This window comes from Xiphophorus hellerii, chromosome 10, assembly GCF_003331165.1.
Source record: "Xiphophorus hellerii strain 12219 chromosome 10, Xiphophorus_hellerii-4.1, whole genome shotgun sequence".
Lineage (NCBI taxonomy): Eukaryota > Metazoa > Chordata > Actinopteri > Cyprinodontiformes > Poeciliidae > Xiphophorus > Xiphophorus hellerii.
In genome coordinates this window covers 17,911,840-17,938,041 of record NC_045681.1, presented here as the reverse complement: position 1 = coordinate 17,938,041, position 26,202 = coordinate 17,911,840, and the positions used below count along the sequence as shown (strand labels likewise).

General features: G+C 39.6%; 1 protein-coding gene across 2 annotated transcripts in view; it reads right to left on the bottom strand.

Moving 5' to 3' along the window:
* Positions 1–385: 385 nt before the first annotated feature.
* The window catches only part of ca10a (carbonic anhydrase Xa), a 280,335-nt gene continuing 254,518 nt past the window's right edge, over positions 386–26,202 (bottom strand). For both annotated transcript variants that reach the window (XM_032574688.1, XM_032574689.1), the window contains exons 5-9: positions 21,500–21,595; positions 11,239–11,311; positions 5,102–5,256; positions 4,760–4,934; positions 386–1,431 (exon numbers count right to left, since the gene is read on the bottom strand). In XM_032574688.1, coding sequence (XP_032430579.1) covers positions 1,409–1,431; positions 4,760–4,934; positions 5,102–5,256; positions 11,239–11,311; positions 21,500–21,595 — 522 coding nt within the window. In that variant the 3' untranslated portion in view covers positions 386–1,408. The remainder of the gene's footprint in view (positions 1,432–4,759; positions 4,935–5,101; positions 5,257–11,238; positions 11,312–21,499; positions 21,596–26,202) is intronic.

Below are 26,202 nucleotides of genomic sequence, written 5' to 3'. Positions count from 1 at the left end.
TGAAATCAATTATTCCTCTTTTCTGAACACGGGGAGTTTTAAATAAACTGCCAGCATCCTAATTAAGTCTGTAGAAACCCTAACATATCATAATCGGGGGATTTCAGCATGACTTTACACTCTGAAAAAGACCTGAATCCACCTGCAATTCTGCCATATATCAGAGGGGGGTTTGAAGATTATGTCTTGAACATGTCAAAACAAACATTACAGTTTTGTTTCCCTTTTACGGCGAAAGAAAAATGAGATTACTTGTATATGTGTGAACTTTTCCCGATTTGTCTTAAGTTTTGTGTGTGTGTTTTGAGCAGCACAAAGACAGAAACGGATATAAGGACATCAGGATGTGTTTTTTTTTTTTTACAGACTGAAGCGTTCTCCAGTAGACTTTTTAGACACATTTATTGGGCCGATAACATTACTCAAACACAGTGTATGACCATTGTAAACAAGAAAACAGAAAAAAAGGCATCAGCTCACACCGAGAACCGCTCGAGAATTCAAAGTGTGCCAAGCTGTTTAAAATTCTTAACTTTTGTATCTTTTTTTTTTTTTTTCCACTTCAAATCTTCTTTATATATGTATATCTCTTTTTTTCTTTTTTTTGGGGGGATTTTATTTTGTAATTCGTCACTTTTTCTTTACATTGTCGTTTTTCTCCGGTATGGATAATACTAGTAATATGTACACACGAGGCCCGGGGCGCTCCCAGCCGGGCGCCGGATTGCTCGTTTCCTGTAGCATGACTCAGTTTTGGGAGAAAAAAAAAAAAGAGACTTAAGTAAGGCTGTGTCGTCTTTGTTGCTTTCTGCTGATTACATGCCCCGTACGGGTGACCGTGATGAAATGTTCGTGTGAGTCCCGTTGACTGCTTAGCGCTGACCGGTCGGTTTTGTCGTTCAATGGTACCACTGATGGCAGCATCTTTTTTTTTTTTTTTTATGTACAAAGGCTTTAATGTCCCGAGGTTGTCCTGTTGGCTGGGAGGCTATCAAATCATTTTAGTTTTCTTTTTTTTTTTTTTTTTTTACTTTAAGTGTCTTCTATTTTGATTGCCCTACCCACCCCAAAACAGAAAAAAAAAAAAAAAATCTGTATCAAAATGTTCATACAGACGTAGTCATACAGTGTAGGGAGGTTAAAAGGACGTGTTAGATTGAGGGCTACCACAGTTCTCAATGTATGAAAAGAAGAGTCTTTTTGTTTGCAAGTTCTCTCATTCAAGAAAAAAAAAAGTGATCCGTTTCTTTCTTTGTACAATGTCATGAAAGATTCTCAGATGAGATGAAGCCTTTTAGACCGATTCCACATTCCGACGTCCCGCCCGCTTGCCTCGTTCCCACTCTCCGTCTCCGACATTCGTTTCTTGTCCTCGCTCATCCGTAGGGGTGGAGAGAGGGGGAGGCGCCTACTTTAGCAACCACTCATTCACTGCAAGAGAGGGGGAGGAAAAAAAAGAAAAGAGAGCAGCAAGAATAATGATTTGTATGTAGAAAGAAAAAAAAAATTGCTGTAAAAGTATGCACGCCACGCGCCACAGCTCAGCTGTTCTGCTCCGTTATCCCCCCTCCTCCTCCTCTGTGCGCCGGCCATATTTCATCTTTAGCCACAGCGCTCTGTTTCAGAGGGATGTTGCCCGAGTGAGTGGAGTGAATGTAAATGTGCGTGTTGACTGCTGGGCTGGAGGTGGAGTTAAGGAGGGGACTGTTATTTTTCAAGTGCCAGCCTTTGTAGAAATTTAGCGGCGGTGTCAGAGCCAGGAGAGGTGAGGAAAACACCGGGCTTATTAAAACGGGAACTGGCATATATGTTTTTTTTGGGTTTTTTTTTTTTGCAACATAATCAGATGCTTAAAATAGACCTAAAAAAACTATTCAAACTGTTCACTAACTAACTACATTGTCAGTAAAGTGACGTCAACGTGCCTTTTTTATGCCACCAGGTTTTCCTCTCGCTCACAATACAGATGCGAGTCATTAAACATGGGCCCAGGTGGATGCTTTATTGAAATTAGTACCATGTGAAGTGTGCAGCAAATATTAGTGTGTTAAAAAAAGCAACTAATGCTCGAAACCCCAATAACAGATTTATCTACTCCACATCATAACATAAAGAGAAGTTTTTTCTTTACTGACTGACTAGGAGTGAAAGGAGGAAGGCATGTGAAAATGTTCAGAAAGCCTGAATAGTGTTAACATTTTTCTGTTGAAAATCAACATATACTGTATGAAGTGAAAAAATGCTTTAAGTAGTAAGGTACTTGTGAATCGCTTAGGTATTTCCTGGTATTACCACTAATACTAAGAGCTGACTCACATCTTTGTCGCATGGAGTCCAGCAACTTCTGACATTCAACAATTCCTCTGAATTTCTTGTTTGTTCCGTCATATTTTGTCATTCCACAAGTTTTCTGTTGCTTTATTCATTTGCAGTCTTGCGGGCCTCCAACCAAGGTGTTGCATCCTTATTGGTTTGCTTAAAGTTCTGAACTTGTTCAAGAGTATTTTCACTTTGGCATAAGGCAACATCACCTTTTCAGGTAGCCTGAAAGCTCCACATTTGAGAAACGAAGCTATCGCACCATACCTGAACCACCGAACATGCCTGAACCATGCTTTATTCAACATGAGAAGCTGCAACGGGCTTCTTCCTGACATTAGGTGCATTTGAATTGTTACAGTGCCCACAGGTAACAGTAGAGCCTGCTTTGATCACCTTTGTGTGTGGATCATTGGCTCAGTCTTTGCCATTTTGACTCATCTTTGATCCGTTCAAATGATAGTTTTTCCGATTCTTTCATCGTCTTTATGGTTTTGTTTTACATTTCGAACAGATTTAGCTAAGCGGCAGTGTTTTAGCTTGTTTTCCCCGCTAACATTTTGATCAAAGCACATCGGTTTTTTTGAACAGTGTCTGGAACATGTCCACTTTATTTTCCCGGAGAGGCGTACGTTAAAAGGACGGAAGGAAGGGAAGGAGGAAAGGAACAATAGAGTTAAGACAGAGAAAATAGAGGTAGGATACATGGATTGCAAAGACAGAAGGAATGCAAAGTATAAGGATAGAAAGAGTAAGAGCACAAAGAAAAAAATAAGGACATAAAGGAGTGAGGGATAAAAGAAGAAGGGAAAAGAGCAATAACAGAAAGAGAGGAAAGAACAAACAACAAATCCGGCTAATTTGTTCCCGTGACACTCCTATTTTCTTTTTTATTCCTATCCAGAAAAATAATTAAATCAAATTTTTTCAGATACCCTATTTTTTGTCAGTAGCAGTCCAGAAACATTCTGATCTCCCATTTATTACATTAGTACTGTTGTTCGTTCCTCAGATGGAGGTGTGGGTCTCGTTGTTCCCTGCCTTGTACTTTCCTCAACTTATCAAAACGTGTTCACATATTCAAGCTAAAATTAAAGACTTCAGTTCTCAATTGTAGCCTGAAAATGTTCCACTCACAAAAACAATTAGCTTAGCAATGCATTAGCTGTGTTGCCTGTACGGCACCGCCTGCAGTGCACGCTTTCTCCCTCACAAACTGTTGCACAGAAGGAGAGGTTTTGCTTTTTGGGGGGTAAGTGGAGTGAACAGTGCAGAACAGAGGAAGAATGAGGGAACGAGATACAGAGAAAAATGGTCATGCTTTGGGTGAGCCACGGTACAGCAAACCCCACAATGATCAGAAGGCGCCGAGGCTACCGCTCACCTTAAACACATTTTACGCTCCAGGAGTGACAATTCAGCCACTTCATATTTGGCCAGAATCAGTGAAGAGGAGATTGGAAGCTGAACAACAGAGTCCAGAGTCATAGTCAGTAGTGACAAGACCGTTTTAAGTCACAATTGAGTCATAACCAAATGTTCTGATTAAAAAAAAAATTGGAATATTTACTAAATCAGCCAAAGAGAAACTACTCAGAGTAGAAGAAGACTACTACAAAAGCAGCCGCCTAACATTTCAAAACGTATTCTGGGACAAAGACTTTCGTTTTTGGTCCTATAGTCCAACGAAACAAAAATGTAAGTGTTTGTTCTTGATCACCATAGTTACGTTTGGAAGAATAAGCAGAAGCTACCATCCTGGGAACAACAGCCCAACACTTGAAGTAAGTAGAAACAATATAGAAGGCATCATGAGGAAAGAACATTACATTCATACATCAGGCCAACATCTCAAGACCTGAGCTTGGAGACGCTTTGGGCAAAACATGGTCTTTCATATAAAAAACCGCATTAAGCATATAGCCAACGTAGCTGCAAATTGGCTTCTTAAGGACATCAAAGTTAACATTTTGGAGTAGTTATATTAAGGTTCCGATGTCAATCTCATGAAAATAAAGGTCAGCAGTGGTGAAAAGGTGTTTGGAAGCAAAGGGCCCCACAAACAAGAGTCGTTTACGTCAATTTTGTCAGGAGGAATGGGGCAAAATTCAAGCAAACTATGTGAGCAGCTTGTGTTTGACCAATGACACACGGTCTAAAACCGACTCTGCAAAACTATAAAACTATAAAAGAGTGCGTTAACATCTGAATTTGATAGCCTTTTTGAACATATTGAGTTTCAGTAGGATGTTGGTTATAAGTTTAGTTTCGCACATTCAATCACCGGACGTCACTGGTTTGACCCAAAGTAGATGAAAGGTTTTTATATTTTACTTAGTGTTAAAATAACTAACCTGTTTAACTAGTCAACATGTCCTAAAAAAGCAACTATACTCAGGAGAAAATAGTAGCAAAAGCCAGTAAAAGTGGCGTTTTGTACCCCGGTACTGAAGCTTCTGAGCCCTGTTGTTAGGGCAGTCCTTGCCCTGCATGCTGAAGTTGATGTTGGTGCGGATGCAGCGGTTGTTCAGCGGCTGCACAGGGCGAACGTTGTCGCTCATGCTCAGAAAGATCTGAGACGGCTGGTTCTGGCTCAGCAGCCGCAAGGAGTGCATCTGGGTGGAAAGACAGAGGAAGGCACAGAGACAGAGACAGAGTGAGAGGCTTACAGAAGCGTTACCGAACTCTTTACGGCATTACTTTCCGGGAAGTGGCGAGAATTGGATGCATCCTTTAGTGAGGTGAGATTTTTCTGCAGCCTAGTACGATGGCTGTGGCTCACCTGCATGCGTGTGAGGTACACTGGCTTGTTCATCAGGATCCATGTGGCCGTTTCAAAGCATGGAGGGATAGTCATTGATCCTTCGTAGGTGATAAAACTATTCGTTTCTGGGTAAATCTCTTCTATGTTGAGGCCAGTCAGAAGATATGCATCGTCTGCAGAGGAAGAAGTAGAAGAAAAAGAAAAACAGACATGAAAAAAACCCCCAACAATGTCTCAACAGAACCCACTGCACTCTGTGTGTTTGAACTTTAAATTTGTAGGTTACACAAGTACGATTTGCCTGAGTTTTTTTTATTTATGTTTTTAAAATGATGACTCACCAGTCGAAATATGTTCCATATTCACAAACTATTTCACTCTTTTTGTCTCACACAGCTCATCTTTTGATCAAATAGCATTAAACAGCAGTCATTCCGATGTTATTGTTTTAGTGTACAGGAGCGTTTAAAACGGAGTCGCTTATGACAGAATGAGACTGAAGCCCGCTTACACGTCCCAGAAAACGCCTCTAGCAGCAAGTTTTAGTAAGACGAATAGTTTGATAAATCATCTTGTGCTTTTTAACGACAATATATCATGTCACATTCACATGACTGCCATTGCTTATTTGGTTGCTTTCCTTACTGGGTCAACTTAATCGTATTGTTTGTTTATTGGGTTAGAAAGTTCTGGTTACGATTGCTTAGCCATGTTAGCTGAACATATATACAGCACAGAGTCAGATAAAATAAATCAGAATTAGTTAGGCTAGAGCTCCCCCATCCAAAAAATGCAAAAATGCTACCCAGTACGTGTTTGCACACTTTCAAACACCGAGGCTCGCTATGTGAAAACAACCCCAGCCGCACTCTCTTGGCTCATAGTAATGTAGCGTTGTGAAATATTTATGACCCTGGACACTGACATGTTGACAAGCGATGCAGTTGGTTTGAACCCTTCACAACATGCACTGCAGTTTGACTCTTTCATCACAACCCAGTCTTGTCACCGAGACCTGAGCGTGGTATTCTGCGGGGGGTTTGGTGGGTACACGCTGCTCGCTGCTCATCGCGCCTTCAGCTCATGTTTCAGAGCTAATTTCTCCTCGCCTCGCCTTCCGCGTGGCGTCTACAGTCGAGTGAGTGGCAGGCTGTTGGTGTTGCACTTCAAAACCCGTTTTATCCAAACTGTCTTCACTGTCACAATGCTAATTGGACAGACTGTCTCTTGCTCTGTGTTCACACTCCGCTAGATTGCTCCCAGTAACTCGTCGTAGTCTGACGCCTCGGATGACAAAATGGACAGCCTACTGTGATGGGGTCACCGTGGTGGACTGTTGAAAACTCGAGCACTAATTAAACGGCATTAAGGCTGGTTTAGTTTGAGATTCTGCTAGTGTGACGTAATCCACGGTGGGATGGCATTACAATGCAAAAAACAAACATTTCAGACAAAAATGTTCAAATGTTTGACTGGTCTAAGTGCTTTTATTTGTGACAACTGATGGAAACGTAATATCCCAAAGGTAACTTGAACTATTACGTAAACCAGTTTTTAAATTCTGGATTCATTTATCAAGTGATAAAAGCTATTTCAACTAGCCTGGCTCAATGTAAAGATATAACCTCGCCCATCATCATTTCTTTAAAGGAGCAGGATTATGTATTTTCCTGGCACATAATACCATTTTGTAGTGCCATCATGGCCTCAGAAAACCGCTCCACAAAATCTGCTCTCTGATTGAAAAAGCTGCTGTTCTAACTATCTGTGCTTCCCGACGATTCGTCCTACCTTGCGCAGATATTCAGCCCAGCGGCTCATGGAGGCTGAGTAGTGTGGTTTTCCGCATAAGTACACACGCCCATGAAATTGAGACCAATCAAACAATAGTTTTGCATGGAGAAACGTTTGCCAACGGCGTTGTGACCAGAAAAGACGGACGACATGAGGCTGACAACAAAATGACGCAGTTTTTCATCACGCAGCTACGACAGCGAGAGTTGATTTCGGCAGGTCGGCTCAACCAAATCTAAACCCATCAGGCCACATATGCAACCTCTGGCTGACTGTCTCCCAGATGACCTTTATGTCTGAGCGTGTCTCAAGAATATTTCTGTGTTAAATCCCAACACAATAAGTACTACTTGCAAAATTGAATTTACTGATACTTTCAAATTTAGCAAAAAAAGCATTGGTTTGTGGTTTACTATTACTTTTTGTAACATTTCACATAATCTTTTTGTCTTACTATAGTTCTAATATAATTCTCAACATTACTGCAGCAGTTTAGTCAAAAACAATTTGTCACCTTCCTAAAATAATGGTCTTGGTCTTTTTTTGGCCAAGAGATTTTTTTGTTGTTGCAAAAATCACTTTTGGCAAAAAATGACTTGGGCCATTATTCTTGGAAGGTAATAATATTTAGTGAACAACATATTTTGTGAAATCCAGGCAGGCAATTTTTTTGTGCAATACATCTTAATTCTGATCTCTTAATCACACATGGTGTGAATGCATCATTTTGTTTTCACGAGTGCACATATGTGCATTACGATGCTTTGGGATGGGAGAAACGTTGGCTGCAGGACTCAGAAGCATGAGTGGGTGGTGGTGTGTGTGTGTGTGGGGGGTGAGTCAGCGTGTGTGAGGCGCTGTATCAGACTGAGTTTTTGGACAGCTGTCAGAATCCTCTGCAGCTCCCGTCGTTTGGACAGAAAGAATTCCCTCTCACAGCACAACACCCTCCAGCTGCACCCAAATCCCTCTGGGACTCCTCCAAACCACCAGGGGTCAGCACATGTAATCTGCCACTCACCTCCAACCCATTAATCCAATTATTTGTCTTTTCTTTTAAGTTGGCCTCGGGCAATCTCTGCAGTGGGATGGAGTGAGAGATCTCTGGAGAACAGCCGTCGACTTCTGCCGCAGCCAAAAGCCCCCTTCCAGCTATCAGGAGGTTTTATTTATTTATTTTTTTTCTCCCCCGGCAGGTATCTCAATGTCTAAATCTTCCAACAAAATAATGGTTCTCCAAAAGATCCCGAACAGCAATGCATTGACTGTCTAATCACACCAGGAGCGAAAGTTACATTTTTCTCAAACGTGGCGACTCTCAAAGCGAGTGCCTGAACATACTGATCTCTTACAGTAAGAGCAACTGAGACTAACTGACACCAGGTTATTTACACGCCATATCTGTGGAGTATCGCACAAGATAATCGGTTCGGTTCAAAATACTTTATTTATCCCGCAGGGGAAATAAATGCTGACGTAATTCGCTGTGGATGGTGTTGGTGTGGACAGGAAGTATTTCCAGTCCAGCAACGAAGCCTCTTGACTGTCATGACATGCAATAAGTAGAACTGTCGCGATAAGCAATAAATCAGTTTATCAGGTGATTAATTAAACAAATTCAATATTGCATGATTTATCCTTTTTCTTCTTTAACTCTCTCTTTCTACCAAAATCTAGATGACAAAAGTTTTCAGGCTGGTGCTTTGGTCTTAGCTAGCCCTTAACGACTTTATAATTCATTCTGTTTACCGTTTCTGTTATTTTGGATATTTAAAACGTCCTTCAGTTCCTGCATTAAATGTTTTGTTAGAATCTAAAGCTGATTGAGCTGTGAGACTGTGTTCTTGCATTATTATGCCGTTACCCTTATATTACTGGAAAATGGTCTCAAAAGAACAATATTATCGTTTATCACAATAACCTCTGGGACAATTTATCGTCCAGCAACAAAGTGTTATTTTGACAGGCCTGGCAATAAGCTCGATTTCCAGGCAGCAGAGGTGTAGAAATCAAGCATCTCGACATTAAGACTGTTTCTGCAAACATTTGCGACAGACTGGGTCAAACTGTAATATGAGACCATGTGTCTGACAAGGCCAGCTTTAAAATGTCATTCTGTATCAAAGTATCAAACGGCAACGCCGCCTTGAAGTGGAGGCCGAGTAAAGTCACAGTGAGGTCAACAGAGGCGCAGAATGTGCAGAGAGTTTTGTTGTTTAGGAGGCTGTTTGTTAGGAGGTGGGATTTGTGCCTTGGTTCCAGTATAAGGAACTCTTAATGATTCTGCACACCAGAAATGTAACACAATTTAAGGCCCCCAAATTTGTTTGAAGACTTTAGGACTGGTATTGTCTATAAAACATAGTTGAACAAGTTTGCTGCACATAGAGTTTACCTAACTGAACAAATCTGGAAGAGATTGGAGCCAAGAGTTTAAGGTTCAACATCAGTGTCTGACATCAGAAATCAGCTAGTGGTTAAAAATTCATAGAAGCAAAAATATTAACACTCCTAGAAAGCCTTCCCACAAGATTTAAAGCTGCTACAGCAGCAAAGAGTTGGACTACACCTAATTAAAAATTTTGGATTGAGAATAAAGTGTCACTCAAGCAAGTGCTTTTGGTAATATATTGTTTCTGTCGTCGAAAAGGAAAAGAAAAAAAGACATAATTGTCTTAAGATTCCTCTGACAGAAATGCAACAAGTATCAATGAAAAGGTTAAACATGTTTTCTACATAATGACGTTGGTTTATAAATGCATAGTTGTTTTCTTTTCCTATTTGTGCTCTTTAAAAAATGTAGAAAAGTTCAGTTCAGTGTGGACTTGGAAAGTATATGGGAAATTTAAGGTAAATTCATACCAATGCAGAAATGATGTTTAGCAGTTGAAGATGTAAGGGGGTAAGTTCATTCAGAGTAATATTTTTAATTCATGGCTTTTAAACATTCATTTACGTCAAGTATTGCAGAGGCTAAGTGGCTATTACATCGATGAATTTATTTCTTCCAAAACATTCTATGGAGCTCAAAATGCCAAACCTGTATCTCCATTTAAAGGACGTTTGTAGGAGTGCAGGCGCTCTCTGTGGAGGGGTTTTCTGATAGCTGGGTGTTTCATGAGGGATCGGAAAAGCGTACATTCAGAGACTGGACGTTGTGGAGTTCTCCTTTGGGTTATTAAAGCACAGATCTGCCCTGGAGCAGAGCCGTCTCCATACTGAACATGCCTGAAAATTTGTTGTGGTTCTACACAAAGACACTCTGAAGCCTAATGAACTGATATGGATCCGAAAACTGTATGTAAACAGCACAATATGTACAGATACTTTATTTGTGTGTTGTCTTGTTTCTGTTTAACATGCCTATGTGATGCTGTCACTTTAAGATTGACAGAAAACAGAAAAAATATATAATTTTCTGAAAGTATTGCCACCTTTCTTTAATCAGTGTTGCACATTCTGTAGTCGAGACAACTGAAACTAAATAAAAAGGGGTGTGGTGTCAAGTTTTGGACAATGTTAAGTCTCATTGTTTCTTAGTAACCACTTTTTCATGCCACAGGGAATTAGACGGTATGGATTAGATATTGATTTTCAATGTGGGAATTAAAAATAATCTCAAAAAAACACTATATATATGTTTTAAAGCATTGAAAACAACACTACAGTAATTTGGCAAGGTGAACCAAGGTAGATGACAAAATACTAGGAAGTATCAATGAACAACGGTGAATTCTCCAGCCTTTATTTAGAAAAATCTGCTTTTAAATTAAGAGTCAAAATGTCTGAATTCTTGAATTTTTTCAGGATAGTTTTTTTTTTGTTTGGAAAAATATTTAATTGAAAATGTAGACTTAATGTGGTGTCCTTAGTTTATATAAACAAACATTTTAGATCATGCTACTTTCTGACAAATGTTTTTGCATAAAACAGTTATTTATGTTTCATAACTATAAGTGCCCACCATGCCACCATGTCCTGCTTGGTGAGCATGCAGGACAAACAACCGTGCATGAAAATATAGCGGCAATTTAGAGAGACTAATTAACTTAATATGCATATTTTAGTAATGTGGAGGGAAGATAATGGGAACATGTAAACTCCACGCAAAAACACTCTTGCCACATTGTTTTGGGTGGGGGTTAATTATCTTGTTTGCATAGTTAGCAACATTTTTTCCTTTCAGTGAAGTGCTGCAGACTAAAAGGAACAAGGTGCTTTTTGTTCACGCCTGCTGAAAATCAAAAACCAGTTGTCTTCAAAATGACCCAGCAGCTACTGTACAGCTTAGTGAAACATTTAAAGTTAGAATCTAATCGGTGGCGATGCTCTGTCATGTAGACGACTGCACAGGCACTTACTTTTATATGTTATTCTTGTGATGGTGTCTCTGTTCAGCATGCGATTCAGGAAAGAGTTTGACGTCTCAGCGATCTGGATGAAAGAGAAGCGGGGAGAACATGGGAAGAAAAGGGTGAGGTCAACGTTGGCCAAATATTGAATTGAGCACATCTAAAATTAACCCGAATCCACTCAGTAATTAATCTACTCAGGACAGCGCTCTTAAGTATAGAGCCAATGTTCTTTTTTCAAATCTTATCTTTAATAGCCATGAAATGCTGAAGCCCACTCATGTATTTTTCTCAGTCAGACGCCCTTACGCAATTTTCTACCGCTGTTCTGTCTTTTTGGAGGAAAAACAAACGCTCCCACTGGTTTCGAGAAAGCAGAAAATAAAAGATCTTATAGACACACACTGCTTTGGGCCAAGAACACAATGCATCTTTGTGAATAGGAAATGCAACGTGTCTTTTTCTTCATCCATCCTGGCATAATTCTATTATAGATCAAAACGAGTTTAATTTGATCAGAGATGAAAGTAAAAGAGGGTTGTTGAATGTGACTCGGCTTGATTTAGTGTTTCCTTTTGAAACAACAAAACACCCGTCCTCTACCTACAAAGGACGTTTGCCCGCAACTTTTGGGAAAGACAACCAAAGACGCTTTAATCCTGCATTTAAAGCACTTGAAACAACAGGAATCTGGTAAGAAAACAGTGTATAAAGCAGACAAACAATGCTCTTTGATTTTATATTACACCAACAGTCACTGAAATGTATAAATGTACAAGTGAGCCTCCAATATGCTTGAACACTTTGTTTTGTATTAGTCACACCAAATTGATTCCAATTCTATATTGCTTAGCACAAGTTCTTATTTACATCGTCAGTAATCCTGGCACTAGAGCTGGCTCCATATTGCAACACACAGGTAAAATATAAGTTATTTCAACTAAACATTAAGAAAATAACATCTTATTAGTAAATTAGGTTGAAGTTACTTTCCCCCCCATTTTAAAAATGGTTTACTATATCATTGCATAAAACATAAGTACGGTACATAGGCATGGGAACATATTTCACCTAAAGGATGCTGGAACTGATAAGAGGTCAAGAATCATTAATAGTTATTAACCCCAAAAGTGAGAATAAAATCAAAAATGATGGTTTTGATGTGATTTACCAATGCTGTTTATGAACATTTTGATGCTGAAAACTATTTGACTGGGTTGATTAAATAGACACGCTCAAAATTATTTATACCTCTGGCGGATTTATGTTTGCCCTCTTGTAATTTTCCTAAAATGTTTCTTCTCACTGGAAGCAGCATTAAAGCTCAGCAGAGGCCCAGCAGGAATCCAGACTTGTGAGTATGAAAGAATATGTGGCGCGTGGATGGAGCTAAAGATTATGGTCATGTCAAGGTGGCTAAACAACCTCAACAAGGCAAATTGTCAAAACACCAGAAGAAGCATGCAAATGTGGGGTCAGCAACGAAGGGTGTTGTATATTCGACTAATTCAAAGACGAAAAGGAGTCGGACGGATTATTCAGATGGACCTTAGTGAATAAAAAGGATGAATGAATCTTGCATGATACGATGTGTGACAGAGTGTCAGAGATCCGAAAACTCTCTCTGGAAAACCCCTCCATGTTTTTCTTCTTCTAACTTCTACTTTTAAAGCATCATGGGATATATAGTCCATTCCATTAAAGGTCCACAAATAGTCGGTTTTGAACCAGATACAAACTATGAAACACTAAATAAACCTATGAAACAACAATTACAACTCAAATAGTTACTTATATTAAATTATAATATCCCAATAAGTCATAAGCAAATCATGGTTGAACCCAAAACAAATCCTTAACAAAGGGAACAGGTTCATTCCTGCAGTGCCAAGAAAGTTTTTCCCTTAATTATTGAGAAGAGTGTGCATCATGTTTGACATGTCACTTTTACTAAAATATAATTGAGAAAAAAAATACATATTTTACAGCATTTTATTATGTTTTGAGAAATGCTCGTCTCATTCTTTGTCAGAAATGAACTTCTTGGTTGATTTAATCTTATTTTGAATTTAACTCTTCAAGGATTATGAATATTCTGGGGCTTAACTGTAAGTAAAAATCCAAGGTTTAGAAAGACTGCAAATGAAAATGCTACTCTTGACAGTTGTTTTATGAAGGAGGAATTTTTAAAATGTCCTTGCTTTAAATTAACGTTAGCTTTACCATCCAAGAACAACAAATCTACATTTTTTCAAAAGTAACAATGGTAAGCGAGTTATTGACTTTCAGTAATAACAAACCTGTTTAAAATCCTCTCAACAGAACTTCCATAAGATTAATAACAGTATCAACAATTGCCTTTGTATCGACGGGTTGTGGGTGAAGCTCCAACTCTGCACTGAGCGTACAAACATATAAGCAATAGAAAACTTGCTCAATACCTTTCTAACAGATAAAGAATGCTCCATTTTTAAAATGCTTCCCCTCGGCATCTGCCCATACAGCCTATATCTGAAATCAGAGTGTTGAACACAGACTGCTGCTTTTTCAGTGGACAGCTATCCAGCTTAGACGGTTTCTCAAGTTAAACATTTCAAATTAAATCTGTTAGGTTGACATAATGCACAGGGTGTGGAAATAACCAAAATCCCTGTACAAGGCCAGGGAACATTAAATCCTATTTAGTGAGTAGTCCTGCGTACTGGATGGCCCTCATTTACTTGGAGGTGCATGCATATGACCATCATGGGATTGTGCTTCCTGCCCTCCTCCAGGCTATGTGCTTCCTCCTTTCTTCCTTTGCCCTCCACCCCCCTCCATCAGCTCTGCGGACTTAGCAGCTCTAACGGCCGAGGTGTCTTTCGGCAGAGTGATTAAAAAGAGATGTGCCTGTCATCCACCTCTTTTCCTCGCACTAAAATTACTCAGTCGCTGCCCTTTCCCATCTTCAGGCGGGCATTATGGTTTAACAGCCCCTCATGCTGCTCTGTGGATTTTCCTGCTCTCCCTCCCACCCCTGTCTCTTTTTTTTTTTCCTAGGAGCTACCCGAGGGTATCCTTTCATTCCGCAGCAGGAAATGTCTCCACTGTAGGTCTGAGTATTAGTGCAGACTGTAAAACATACGACCGAACGTCGCTCTGGCTCAAGACGATCTGTGATGGATTAGGACGGTTTGCATGGTTCGTAATGGAAACAAAAACACTTGGACAGATTGTTCACAGCGCCGTCATATGCCTTGGAGATTTTTTTCATGTTGTCAAATTACATTTGTCATCTGTTGAGCGGGACGTTGTGTGATAGAGGCAGGGGTTTGCAACCCGCGGCTCTGGAGCTGCAAGTGGCACCTTGGACGTTCCACAATGGCTCTTGAAAACTTTGGCTACAAATGTATTATTTATTTTGAATTTGTAGGGAGTATAAATAACACACATAAACAAGGATTAAAAGACGCATATTTTTTTCCCCACAATAATCTCAACATGTTTGAAAAGGAGAAGGAATAAGTAAAATAAAAATTTAAAAAAATTATTAACTCCTACCCCATAAACTAATACTTTGTTTTCAGATCAAAATGGAAAATCTTGACATCGGTTAATTAATTTTCCAAATGATAATCAACTGTAGATATTTTTTTTTAAATGCAAGTTTTAGCAAATAGATGTAAAGATTTGCATTTATTTTTCTTGTCATTAGGGTTGGCAAATATGAGCTTTTATCTACCTAATTTTTTGTAGATATATATTTTTCTACAAATGTCAACATCCCACATCCCATTGAAGACAATGTATTCAGCCTCCTTTTGCAAAACATTTTTGCCACTTTAAAGCAATCAAAAACAAAAACAGAAATAACGATTCTTGAAAAAAAATGACACGCATCCTTTTTTTTTCAAGCGGTCATATAATGTTTGTGATTCTAAGCAACTTATTTAGCCGGATGGAGGGTAAAAATGACACAGACTGCAGACTCCTGTGATAAAACCACCTTCCATGTCTACGTAATTCAACGTAATTCTGAAATGGACGGAAAGCAGGATACAGAATTGCCCATTCTTCTTTAGTGACATAGCTCAAGATGGGTGAGATTGGATAGAGAGAACATTAACTGAAGTCTTGCCACAGGTTTACAATTTACTACCTTTCGACTGTCCACCCTAACATATGGATATGTTTTAATCTAATCCATTCTTTACAGCCCTGTCCTGCTGGAGTGCGTACGTCTACTATAGTCTCAGGTATTTTGCAGCACGTTTCCATATTCCTCTTCTGATGTTGATTTTTATTTAGCTGCACGCATTTCCCTTCAACTCTGACCAGCTTCACTGTCCTAGCGCCAGTAGAACCCTAATCTTTATCTGAGTGATGGGGACTTAAAACAAATGCACGCCTCAATTTGAAAACCAAGAGTCATTTTCCTTCCGCGTCACGATCACACTAATTTATATTGGTCTGGTTCATAAAATCATAAAAAAACAATAAAAAAAGAAACAATTGATGTTTGTAGTTGTTTACACAACAAAATACAAAAGCCTCTCAGCAGCGTGAATGCTTCAGCGAAAGGACTGTTCTGGTTTCCTGCCTGGCATTGTGAGGCAATCCTCAGTCATCCTAAACGGTGCCTCAGAACTGAAGAGAATAGGCGTCCTTCCTGGCACTCTGAGTCACAGGGATGAAATCGAAAATGCCAAGAAAAGAAAAAGGAATGATTCATTGGGAAAGTGAGAAAAACGATCCTCCATTCGGTGAAAGATTTGTCTAATTGCCACGTAACTACTGTGTGAAGGAAGTAAGTGGGTGACACATGCTTTAAGACAGTGGGAGTGAAGCAACACTTTGGGGCGAAAAAAAAAAAGAAAGAAAAGAGTATCAGATTTTTAGCAGTGGGTGTCAGGTGGGGAGGCGCAGCATATGACATAACTTTTCTTTTTTTTCGTGTGGGACATCACTGCGTTTTATTCAATCCTTTTGGAAGGATTGGTTTTGCTGCACGGAAAGATCTGGTGCGTGCGCGCTGCTTTAATAAACCACGACGCGTTTGGCATTATGTGGGTCTGATTTCATCCGTTACTGTTAATTTCGTCTGGATATGAATATTTTAAACAGAGCGGCAATTAGTGCTGCCTAGAAGAAGAGGCGTGCCAGAGGCGAGAATCGACTCAGTCAATTTTCCAAATGTGTTGTTGTTGTAGTGAAGAACAAAACCATTTAATGTACTACTATGCTTGAGAAGTTCTGATCGGAAACTAATCCCGAGCTCAGAGGGGGGAAAGGTGTGCTGGGACTTTTCTGGGTTATGATATCCATCCGTCTTCAATGCAAGTTTAATTCTGTTTCCCGGGTCACGAGGAGGCCGGTGGCTGTCTCAGGTGGTCCGCAGTCAAGAGGTGGGGTCTGCCCCAGGACGGGTCACCGGTGCATTACAGGGCCGACACAGAGAGAAACACAGCCGCTCAGAACAACAATAACGCCTCGGGGCATTTTGGAAACGCCAATGTGGTAGACGAGCTGAATTTTCAGAGAGACCCTACGGACTCAAAAGGCGAACATTTTAAACTTTACATAAAAACGCCCAGAGTCTTTCGTGCCACACATTTTCTTACTCTAAAACATCTCGGAGAAAGCTTAGCATCGCTTCCCGTCTGTAGGAAACAAACTATTTTCCTATTAGATGTGGAATGGGTATTTACAGTGGTACACCGGTGGCTCATCTAGATTATTTAGCGCTGATGTTTTTTCTTAAAAGAACAAGCACTACTGAACTCTGGGGACAGAGATTTAAATTCAAACATTCAATTTGCATTGCTAGATTTTTGGTCCTTTGTTGAGCGAGAGCCCCTAATGCTTTCCTGCATCATGTTTATGCAGAGCCGTGCTTCCACATGGGCTCATTTAAATGTCAGCAGATATTCTAAACATATAGAAGGCAGCAGCACTCCGGTTTTAATGAGGGACAGAAGCAGCAGCACATTTATGCTACAGCTACTTTGTTCTTTCTGACTGATGGCCCTGCACACCTTTAGTCCAGCTGCTGGAACTCTCTGATTGGAGCAGATGTTGCACTACTTTATTTTCCAACAATGCAATGCATCAATCCACAAATGTGAGATTGCAGTTTTTAATCAAAAACAACAACAAAAAACAAACAAACAAAAGAAACTATAGCTCACATTTAACTTGTGTTTTTACTTGGTCATTTTTTTTATACATATGAAAAAACAAAACAAAACAAAGTAAGACAGCCACGATGGCCTGCAGAGTGTAGGTGTATTGTTGAACTTTGCACTTCCTATTACCTTGGTCAATTAAAGATTATTTTGACTTTGTACTTTATTGCTCCAGAACGCTGTGAGGATTCCAGAACTTGGGTGTAAATTAAGTAAGAAATCATAAAATCCTGATGAATGACCCTGGTTGTATGACCCCTTTGCGTTTGCATAGCACCTTTATTGTATATTGTATGAACATAGAATGGAAAACAAGCACTAAACACATTAATGTCTTTTTTATATTTTCTAGGAAATGCATTACGATTGGGGCTGTTGGCATAAAATCCACACCAGATGTTGGCAACAACCTAAGCAACACATGAAAAACAAATGTAATGACAAATATAATGACTTCACGTGTTCAGTTATTTCTGAACACGTGAAGAAAAGAAAAAGCAAAAAGCCATGGGAAGTTGAGAAACCAGCTGCAATCTGTCGGTGTTGGGACGAAAATCGTGCTCCCTATATGTGTAGATAAATATCAGTTTCTTAATGTCATTTAAAGACAACTCTTGTAGGCAAGTTTAAAACCTTTTGATAGCATTGGCTACAGATGTTTTCCTAAACTCTGAAAGGTTCCAGTGAGCACCAATGTGGCGACAACTGGAAAAGAGAAGGAACGTCATTTTACCATCAACCCACCACAACCAAGTGCTTCTTGAAAGCTAGCTGCACAAGACTACACTTGTTAAAGCTATTTTTGAGGTTTTCTTCTGAAACTTTGGGTAAATAATCAGATGAAACCATAATGCAACTCTTTGGATATCACTGCACACGCCATGTTTAGAGTAAGACTGACACAACACTAAAGTGTGGAGGTGGAAACATGGGGCTGTCTTTCAGCAAATGGTAGTGGCAGACCTCATGTTGCTGAACGAAAGAGAAATGATTTGTTCATATGTGAAAATAAAATGGGGTGTATGCAACTTCTTCAGATGTCTTTAAGAAGTCAACAAAAAGGTTTCGTGTCTAATTCCAGTGGGTTCCGCATAGCTTCGGTTATGAATTTATGGTTTATAATCTCATTCTTTAATTTACTAACTGGGATGTTGCAGACATCTGGTGTGAGTTTCAAGTCAATTGTCTTTCTAGAATTATATCTTGTAAGAAAAGTATGCTTTCATTTAAATTATTTAATTTAGAAAAGGTTTTTTCCCCCCCCCAGTTTCAATAGTGCAACCAATAAATGTTCATGTTCTTTCCCAGCAACCGAGCGGCGCAGCAACTCGTCCAGCATTATTTTCCGAGGCCATCACACCTGCAGCACCCCCTCGCTCTCGTGATGAAGGAGCCGAGTCAAGGAGGGCCGACCGAGGTCACCATTTCCTCCGTCCTCTCAGGACTCGGTGATGGGTCCATTGACATTGGGGAGCTCATTAGCCGTCGGGAGCTGAATTTTCAGCTTCAGTGTGGAGAGTGGCAAAAGGACATCGGCTGCCTCTTTGAACTCCCGGCCTTTCATTCGAGATGGAGACTTCTCAAAAACAACAAAGCGCTGCCATCAGCCTAATAGCGCTGCTCAGCACCGACACAGATCCAGAGAGCATGCCGTTTCACTCGGCGGGGTAATTAGAGCGCTAATTGTTGGTGAATCGTGAGTCCTTGATTCGGATGAGTCCAGACACTCCAGGAGTTAGGAGGGAGACGGGCTGCAGTAAATGTGATGTGTTGGGGTTTTTCATATCATGATGCGTTAAACTGAGTTTGTGGAAACATTGCAAATAAATTATGTTTACTGTGTTCATCCACTCACAATTGCTAACCATGAGGAAAGTGTTTTAACTAGTTTTTTTTGAGAGACACGCAGCTTTAGAATGCCATCGCTTGGTACATGATTGGAATGATTTACATGAATTCTGTACTTCATGGCTGCTTATAGTGAATATATATATATATATATATATATATATATATATATATATATATATATCCTACATTTCAACCACTATAATATCTTTTAAACGTCATTCAGAAATTTCTGGAATTTGGTAAATGTTATTTACTTGATAACTGGACAGATTTCAGATTAAATCACTAGATTATAAAGCCTTTCTCAGTCAATGAACATTTGTCAAGTAACGCAGTGGACAATTCACCAATCTCTTGAAAGTTCTTTAAAGTTCAGGTTGAAGCTAAACTGACATTCATGTGTGACCGTTTTCCTACCTCTAAATCTCTCGCAGTACTGAACTGCGTACTTAAAATAAGTATTTTTCTTTCTACCACTGAAAGCAGAGACAGGTATAGAAATACTGCTTCTGGCCTTTCTGTTTGTTTTAATATTGTAGATCATTTGGCTCAGCGTCCCGCACGGAACTGTGGTCAAAGTCGCTATTTACGGGTCAATCTATAAACATTGTTTGTGTCTCTATCTGTTAACGCAGTCAGACTTTTTTAGCGTCACAAGTTGTAGTAAGTTCTGCCTGAAACTGTGTGCGTCATTACTGCTTGTAGAAATGCAGACTGGCGTATGCTGTAATTTCTTAATTGCAAACTGCTTCTTTTTCCAAACACTTTGAGCTCTGCAATGTGGCCAATGTATGGCGTTTTAGCAACAGGATTTGACAGGCTGGGCTCGTGATGAAGAGGACGGCACACCTACCCAAGAGCGAATCAAGACGAAAGTGACATTGAGAGCGACAACAAAAGACAGACTGAGGAAGTGTGAGCGAGTCTGTTGAATCCGACACTGAAGAAGACGCCTTCAGTGGTTTTAGGAGGATGGAGATAGCAATCGATGACTTTTCCCTCTTTTTTTTCAAGCAACAATGATACAGACAGTGTTTTAATAAAATATGTACCGAAAACATACAAATACGTACCTTAAATAAGTTCTCCAAACTGACAAAAAAAAAACAATCTCATGTTAAATGTGGAGACCTGTGGCCCATATACAGTTCTGGAAACAATGAAGAGCCCACTACACTGAACCATTGAAAACCTCATGGTTATTCCACCAAATATTGATTTTTGAACTCTTTCTGAGTTAAAACATCAGTATTGTTGTTTCTAAATGAATATAAATTTGTTTTCTTAGAGGTCTCAAAGCACTGCATGTTAGTCATTATTTTGACTGTTTCTCATTTTCTGCAAATAAATACTATATTTTTGCTTGGAATTTCAAAGACACATTGTTAGTAGGTCATAGAATAAAAGAACAATGTTCATTTTACTCAAACATATACCTAAAGAAAGTAAAATCAGAGAAACTGATAATCTTAAGTGGTCTCCTAATTTTTCCCAGAGCTGTACATAAAATTATTTTTTCTTTTCAAAGTCGGTGAGTGTGGCTTATATTCAGTTGTGCTCAAGAGTCTGGAATTAGAACAAATTAAACTCCATCCAGCTTGTCTGTAGAGCATTAAATTCCCAACAAATATTAAAACTTCTTTTTGCATTGGGTAAACAAAATATTTCTCTACTTCTCAGCAATTTAGTTTATAGCAAACGGAATATCTTAATAATGAGTGTGTTCTTGTATATAGTGTTGACATGATTCTGAGCTGTTGTTCTGGCTACAGTAAACGGATTAACTGCTGATTTCTTTTATTATTTGTCAAAGCACTATATTTTATTGACAGTAGTAAAGCTCAGAATTATCTCAAGATGTCCACACGCAAAGTAAGAATGTTTGTCCATGAGAAAATATGCCTATCTTATGAAGACTTGTTCTTTAAGGCATTTCTTTCTCTTTTTTTTTTCTCGTTTGGACTGCATATTCCACCAGCATACTTTAAACCGCAGCCGTCTTGTCATGATTGAACAGCAGATAAAACCAGGTCAGGGTTTCTTGTGCAGCTACTGCTTCCTCAAAATCCCTTAAATGTAGAAAACTTATGTCCGAATCAATTCTGCTAAATTTCTAAGAAGTAACTCGGTACAAAATGTCTTGGGAGCATCTTCTGAGGTTAGCCGAGTCCATACAAAGTACATTTCCCTTTCAATGAATAAATCCTCGGTAGGCGGACATCATCAAAGGCTTATCTTTACCTTATCTGACTTACCTTCATGAATATGGACACTATGACCAGTCCGTTGGGGCTTTTCGCCGCTTCCGTGTAATTCGTATACAGCTCATGATTGTAGTGAATCAGTTGAACCTGGAAAATACAGAGGACATTGACAGAGTTACTCAAGAAAAAGTCATCGGCTTGAAACTTTTAGATAGCGAACCGAAAGATTATATGTGAACTGTACAGAGCAAATGGAAACCCTGGAACCGAACATTCGACACTCTATCAGACGCTCCCCTGTACACTTTTCAAGATGATGAGCGAAGGAGGAAAAAATCAAGGAGGGATCAAATCCTCCTGGGATTTCTCAGATTGTAAATGGAAGGCGCTGATGTTCGGAACATTGTGATCCCCCGTTTCGAACGTGAACGGCACCGAAAACGAGGGACAGAAACGGGGCAGAGCGCCGGCGACGCCTGCTCCGAGGCCGGCTCACTGAGTCGGCGGCGGGAGCGGGTGAGCTAAATTGCAGGACACGGTTAATGTTTCTCTGAAGCAGATGCTTTGCCATCTCCCAGCTGTTCAATATTCCAGCTTTTTTAATGATGTAGACGTGGGGCGTGGGCGCTGCGGCTCAATTTCCACCTCGTAAATGTGGAAAGGCTCTGAGAATGAAATCTGTGCTTTTAAAGTCTGTCCTAACAAAGAGGGCATTAATGAGCAGCTCTGAGCCAGTCAAAATGAATCCATCTGGAATACGCATGGTTGATCATTAATGTGTGTTTCAGACAGGACTTTTATGCGCTTGTCAAACTTTTATTTGCAAAACGAGGGGGGAGAAATATAAATGAATTGAGGGTCCCTCCATTGACATAACTCGCCGACCTTGAGGCTGCTTACTGAACCTGGATGTTGTACCTTTTTGGGGGGTCAAACTTATGCAGTAAGATATTTTTCGAACAAAGAAATCAGAGCAAGAATATGTGTAAAATATTCTTTGTCTCACAAAGGGGAAATTTTGGTGCAATAGCAGCAAAAAATGAGTCCAGAAAAAAAGGTTATGAGTAAAATCCTAAAATGTAAGTTAATGAGTATTAAATAGAAGGATGTGCAAAAAGGCATGAAAACAGATACAATAGTAGCAGTAGTAGTTAGAAAGCATTCCGGTTGCTACTTGAAAATCAGTATGGTACGAGTGACATAATTGGTAAAAACAAATAAACCTTTTCTAAAAAACAGAATCTCGTTGTTGCAAAGCGTGCCACCGTGAATGTCTACAACTGCAAGCAGCGGAAAGAATGTAATTCAGCTTCAAAGCAAAGATGGGAAGCATGTGTGACAGAAAAGTCAAACGAATCATAAAATATTTGTCCAAGAACAAAAGAGTACTAAGCTTTTGAAACACCTGGCAAAGCCAATGTTTTTTTGTTTCCTCTCATGAAAATAAGAGCTAATGCTGAAGAAAAAGAACATAGTCTGGGCAGATGAGGCAAAAGCTGAACGTTTTGGATGTCAATGCAGATTGGTAGAGGGAGACATGTTGGGCACGTCAACCCAAAAGCACAATGTTAAAGAGGAAATTTACACGAGTTACTCCAGACATCTGGTGTGAATTTTTATGTCATCTGTCCCATTTAAAAAAAATAATAACATGGGGTAAACATTGTTATGTTCACCGTAATTAAGTGGAAAAAATGGCGCCATTTCTTCCTGTTTTTACTGCTTGGTAAGAAGATGTGCCAACAAAAGAAAACCAAATTCGACTGTTTTTTGGGGCAGCGAAACGTTTTGGAAAGGGAGCATAAGATTATATTTGGTCATTTTTTGAAATATAAACAACAAAAACTACATAATGAATTACTTTACATTGCAGATCAATAGGTCATGTTTTACTATGTACCCCAGTCTGTTTATGGCTACTTTAGTACAACAGGCAAAACCCCTCCACCCCATAAAACAGAACAACAAATGCTAAATACACAGGTTCTTTTTGCTTATTTTGAACAGAAAATTACCCTAAATTAAAAATAGATAGAAAAAGACCTTTCACAGAAAAAAACCAAGAGGGAATATTTTACATGCCTTGGTGAATGAGCATTGAAAAAGGCACGGAAATGCACCCAAATTTGTTGTACGTGCCTGCTCGCTCTCTGCTGCAAACATTCTTGGAAACCCGATTCCTCTTTTAACTGCTGATTGGAAAACTACTGGGTCCCCTTGGCTCTTGCGTGTGGCTGTTACCAGCGAATTTGTGGCTCGCTTTGGTGGTGAAAAGCTTCAGATCAGCAACTCTCAAAGTTCAGACTCCAATCTGGACCAAATCCCGCGTCAATTCAAACCCTGTGATCTCTGGAATACAGAGAATATTGACTAAACCGGGTCAAGTGAGACTCATCTTTGGTTCAGACCATCGTCTGGGAGAAAGCTGAGCGCAACCCAGCATGCTGCTGTAACAACAGCCTTTAGGAAAACACAACATTTAAATTAAAGGGCTTTGTTTGAGAGGCAGGATAACAAATCTTTCTAGATTAAGTTTTTTCTTCCACATTTGAGTAAGTAGAGCACCAAAGAAAAAAGAAATGTTAAAGCTGAATCATCAATAGGGGACATCAAAACGGCGATGGAGAGCATCATCGTTGGCCAGGCACTCTGCAAACATTTCTCCAAGAGCTAGACAGAACCAATAGAGAAGAAGAATCGATAATCAATAGAGGAGAGGAAGAGAGGGAATCGATAAAGAATTGAGAGAGGAGATATGAAGACAGACAAAAAGACCACCGCCTATTGGGATCTAAGAATATTTTAAGCCCTCAACCGCTGGCTGTGTGTGTGGTTCAAAAACATAGAATAGAAATAAATATAAAAGAGCTACTGTGCAATGAACTGTAAAAAAAAACTGAATAAAGACAACTTGAACAGAGGATGAAATAAGACCAACTTAATCATCTCTGAAGATGCTTTTATAAATCACAGACCATATCTAGTCTTCCTTTCTTACCTCAAATTCTTGGAAAATTTTTTGCCTGTTCTACTATGTCAGCATTTACACCGTAATAACCCGCTTGAAGAGTTCCAGTCAGGTTTCAGAGCCCTTCATAGCATTTAAGCACCGCTGGTAAAAGTCACTAATGACATCTCAGTGCTGCATTTGATGCATCGGATCACTGTATTCTCTTAGAAAGACTTGAATATGGATGTAGGGATCCAGAAAACAGCACCTTATGTAACATTTTCCTTTGATTGGAAGAGGTAAGCAAAATGTAACACAATGGATTTGCTCAATATTTGTTCTGGACCTTCAACGTTGTTTTTTGGGGGGCGTTGGCACAAAGACAACTCCTGTAAAACATTTAAATTGTTCACTTCTTTGTTCAAGTTGTCTTTATCCATAACAACAAAATCTGTTTTTTAAAATACTGACTCTGTACAGTTCATTGCACAACAGCTCTTTTCAATTCCATTTATTTCTATTCTACGTTTTTGAAACGCACACACAGCCAGTGGTTGCTTCGGCTAGAGTATTAGCAGATTGAGAAAAGTCTGGAGTTGATCTTGGTTTTTTATTGTACAAGACATCGTCCAGTGCTGGTAATCCCTTATCAAGATCTGTGCAGATTCTTATCATAGCTAATGGTCCATTGTCTTATCTGAGGCACCAGCACCAGCCTGTTTCCTGCAACCCATTAACACTTGAATCAGAACCACAAGGTCCAACTCCACCCTCTTCATCCTGGATGCCCCATCTGTCACGAGGAAGATCGCTTGGTGTCATTTGTCTTCTACACTTCAACTAAACGGGCAACATGCAATACACTAAACTTTTTATGCAATACACTAAACCTTTTATACACCAACAGCCTTATATATATATATATATATATATATATATATATATATATATAAGCTTTTGTCAAAAGGTGATATTAAATCTCTGAAAAGCTACCGGAGTTGAAAAGAAAAGAGTTTTCTTATGCCTCTTGGCCCGAATTTCCAAAACCTGATGTTTAACCCGAGAGCTTCTTCTTCATTGCCCCTTAGCCTGCAGTGGCATGATAGTCTAACAAATGATCGTTTCAAAACACAAAAAGGATGGTAATAATTTTCAGATCTCTCCTAAAAGGCTTCCAGCTTTTTACTCTTCACCTCCATAATCGTCTCATCCTCCCTTATTGGCAAAGAGCTTGGCACATATTGTACAGGCGGATATAAATAAACAAATGCAAGAGGAGAGTAATTATAAAAAGCTCAACCGGGGGAGTGCAGAACGACAGAACGTCTATAAACGCAATCAAGGCGAACACGGACGTGATTAGGGTCTGATTTGATTTGCGGTTTTATTTTTTTTACTTTTATTTATTTATTTTTTTTAGATGAGGACGTCAGAAGCAGCCTAAAGGATCCGTGTGCACTCCCTCGGTTACTAATTGCGCCAAAGTTTGCTGCTGGGCAATAAAAAGGCCAGCGTGGGCCATAATAAAGTGAGAACATCTGCCAAATGGAGGGGAAAGAAAAGAGGGAGACGAAGCAGAAAAGGAAAAAAACAGAGGCTGTAATTAGATACAGAAATAGTTGAAGAAAAGGCAGAGGAGGAGAGCTGCAGAGGGCTGGCCAGACCCGTGCTCCTGCAGCACTACATCATTTATCACAGCGTTTCCTCGGCTGCACCAGACTCTCGGCGACTGCTGATTTTAGTGACGCCCCAGCCTATTTAACAGGTACAGGCACATCGTATTTCAGCAAGAACGCTGCATTCT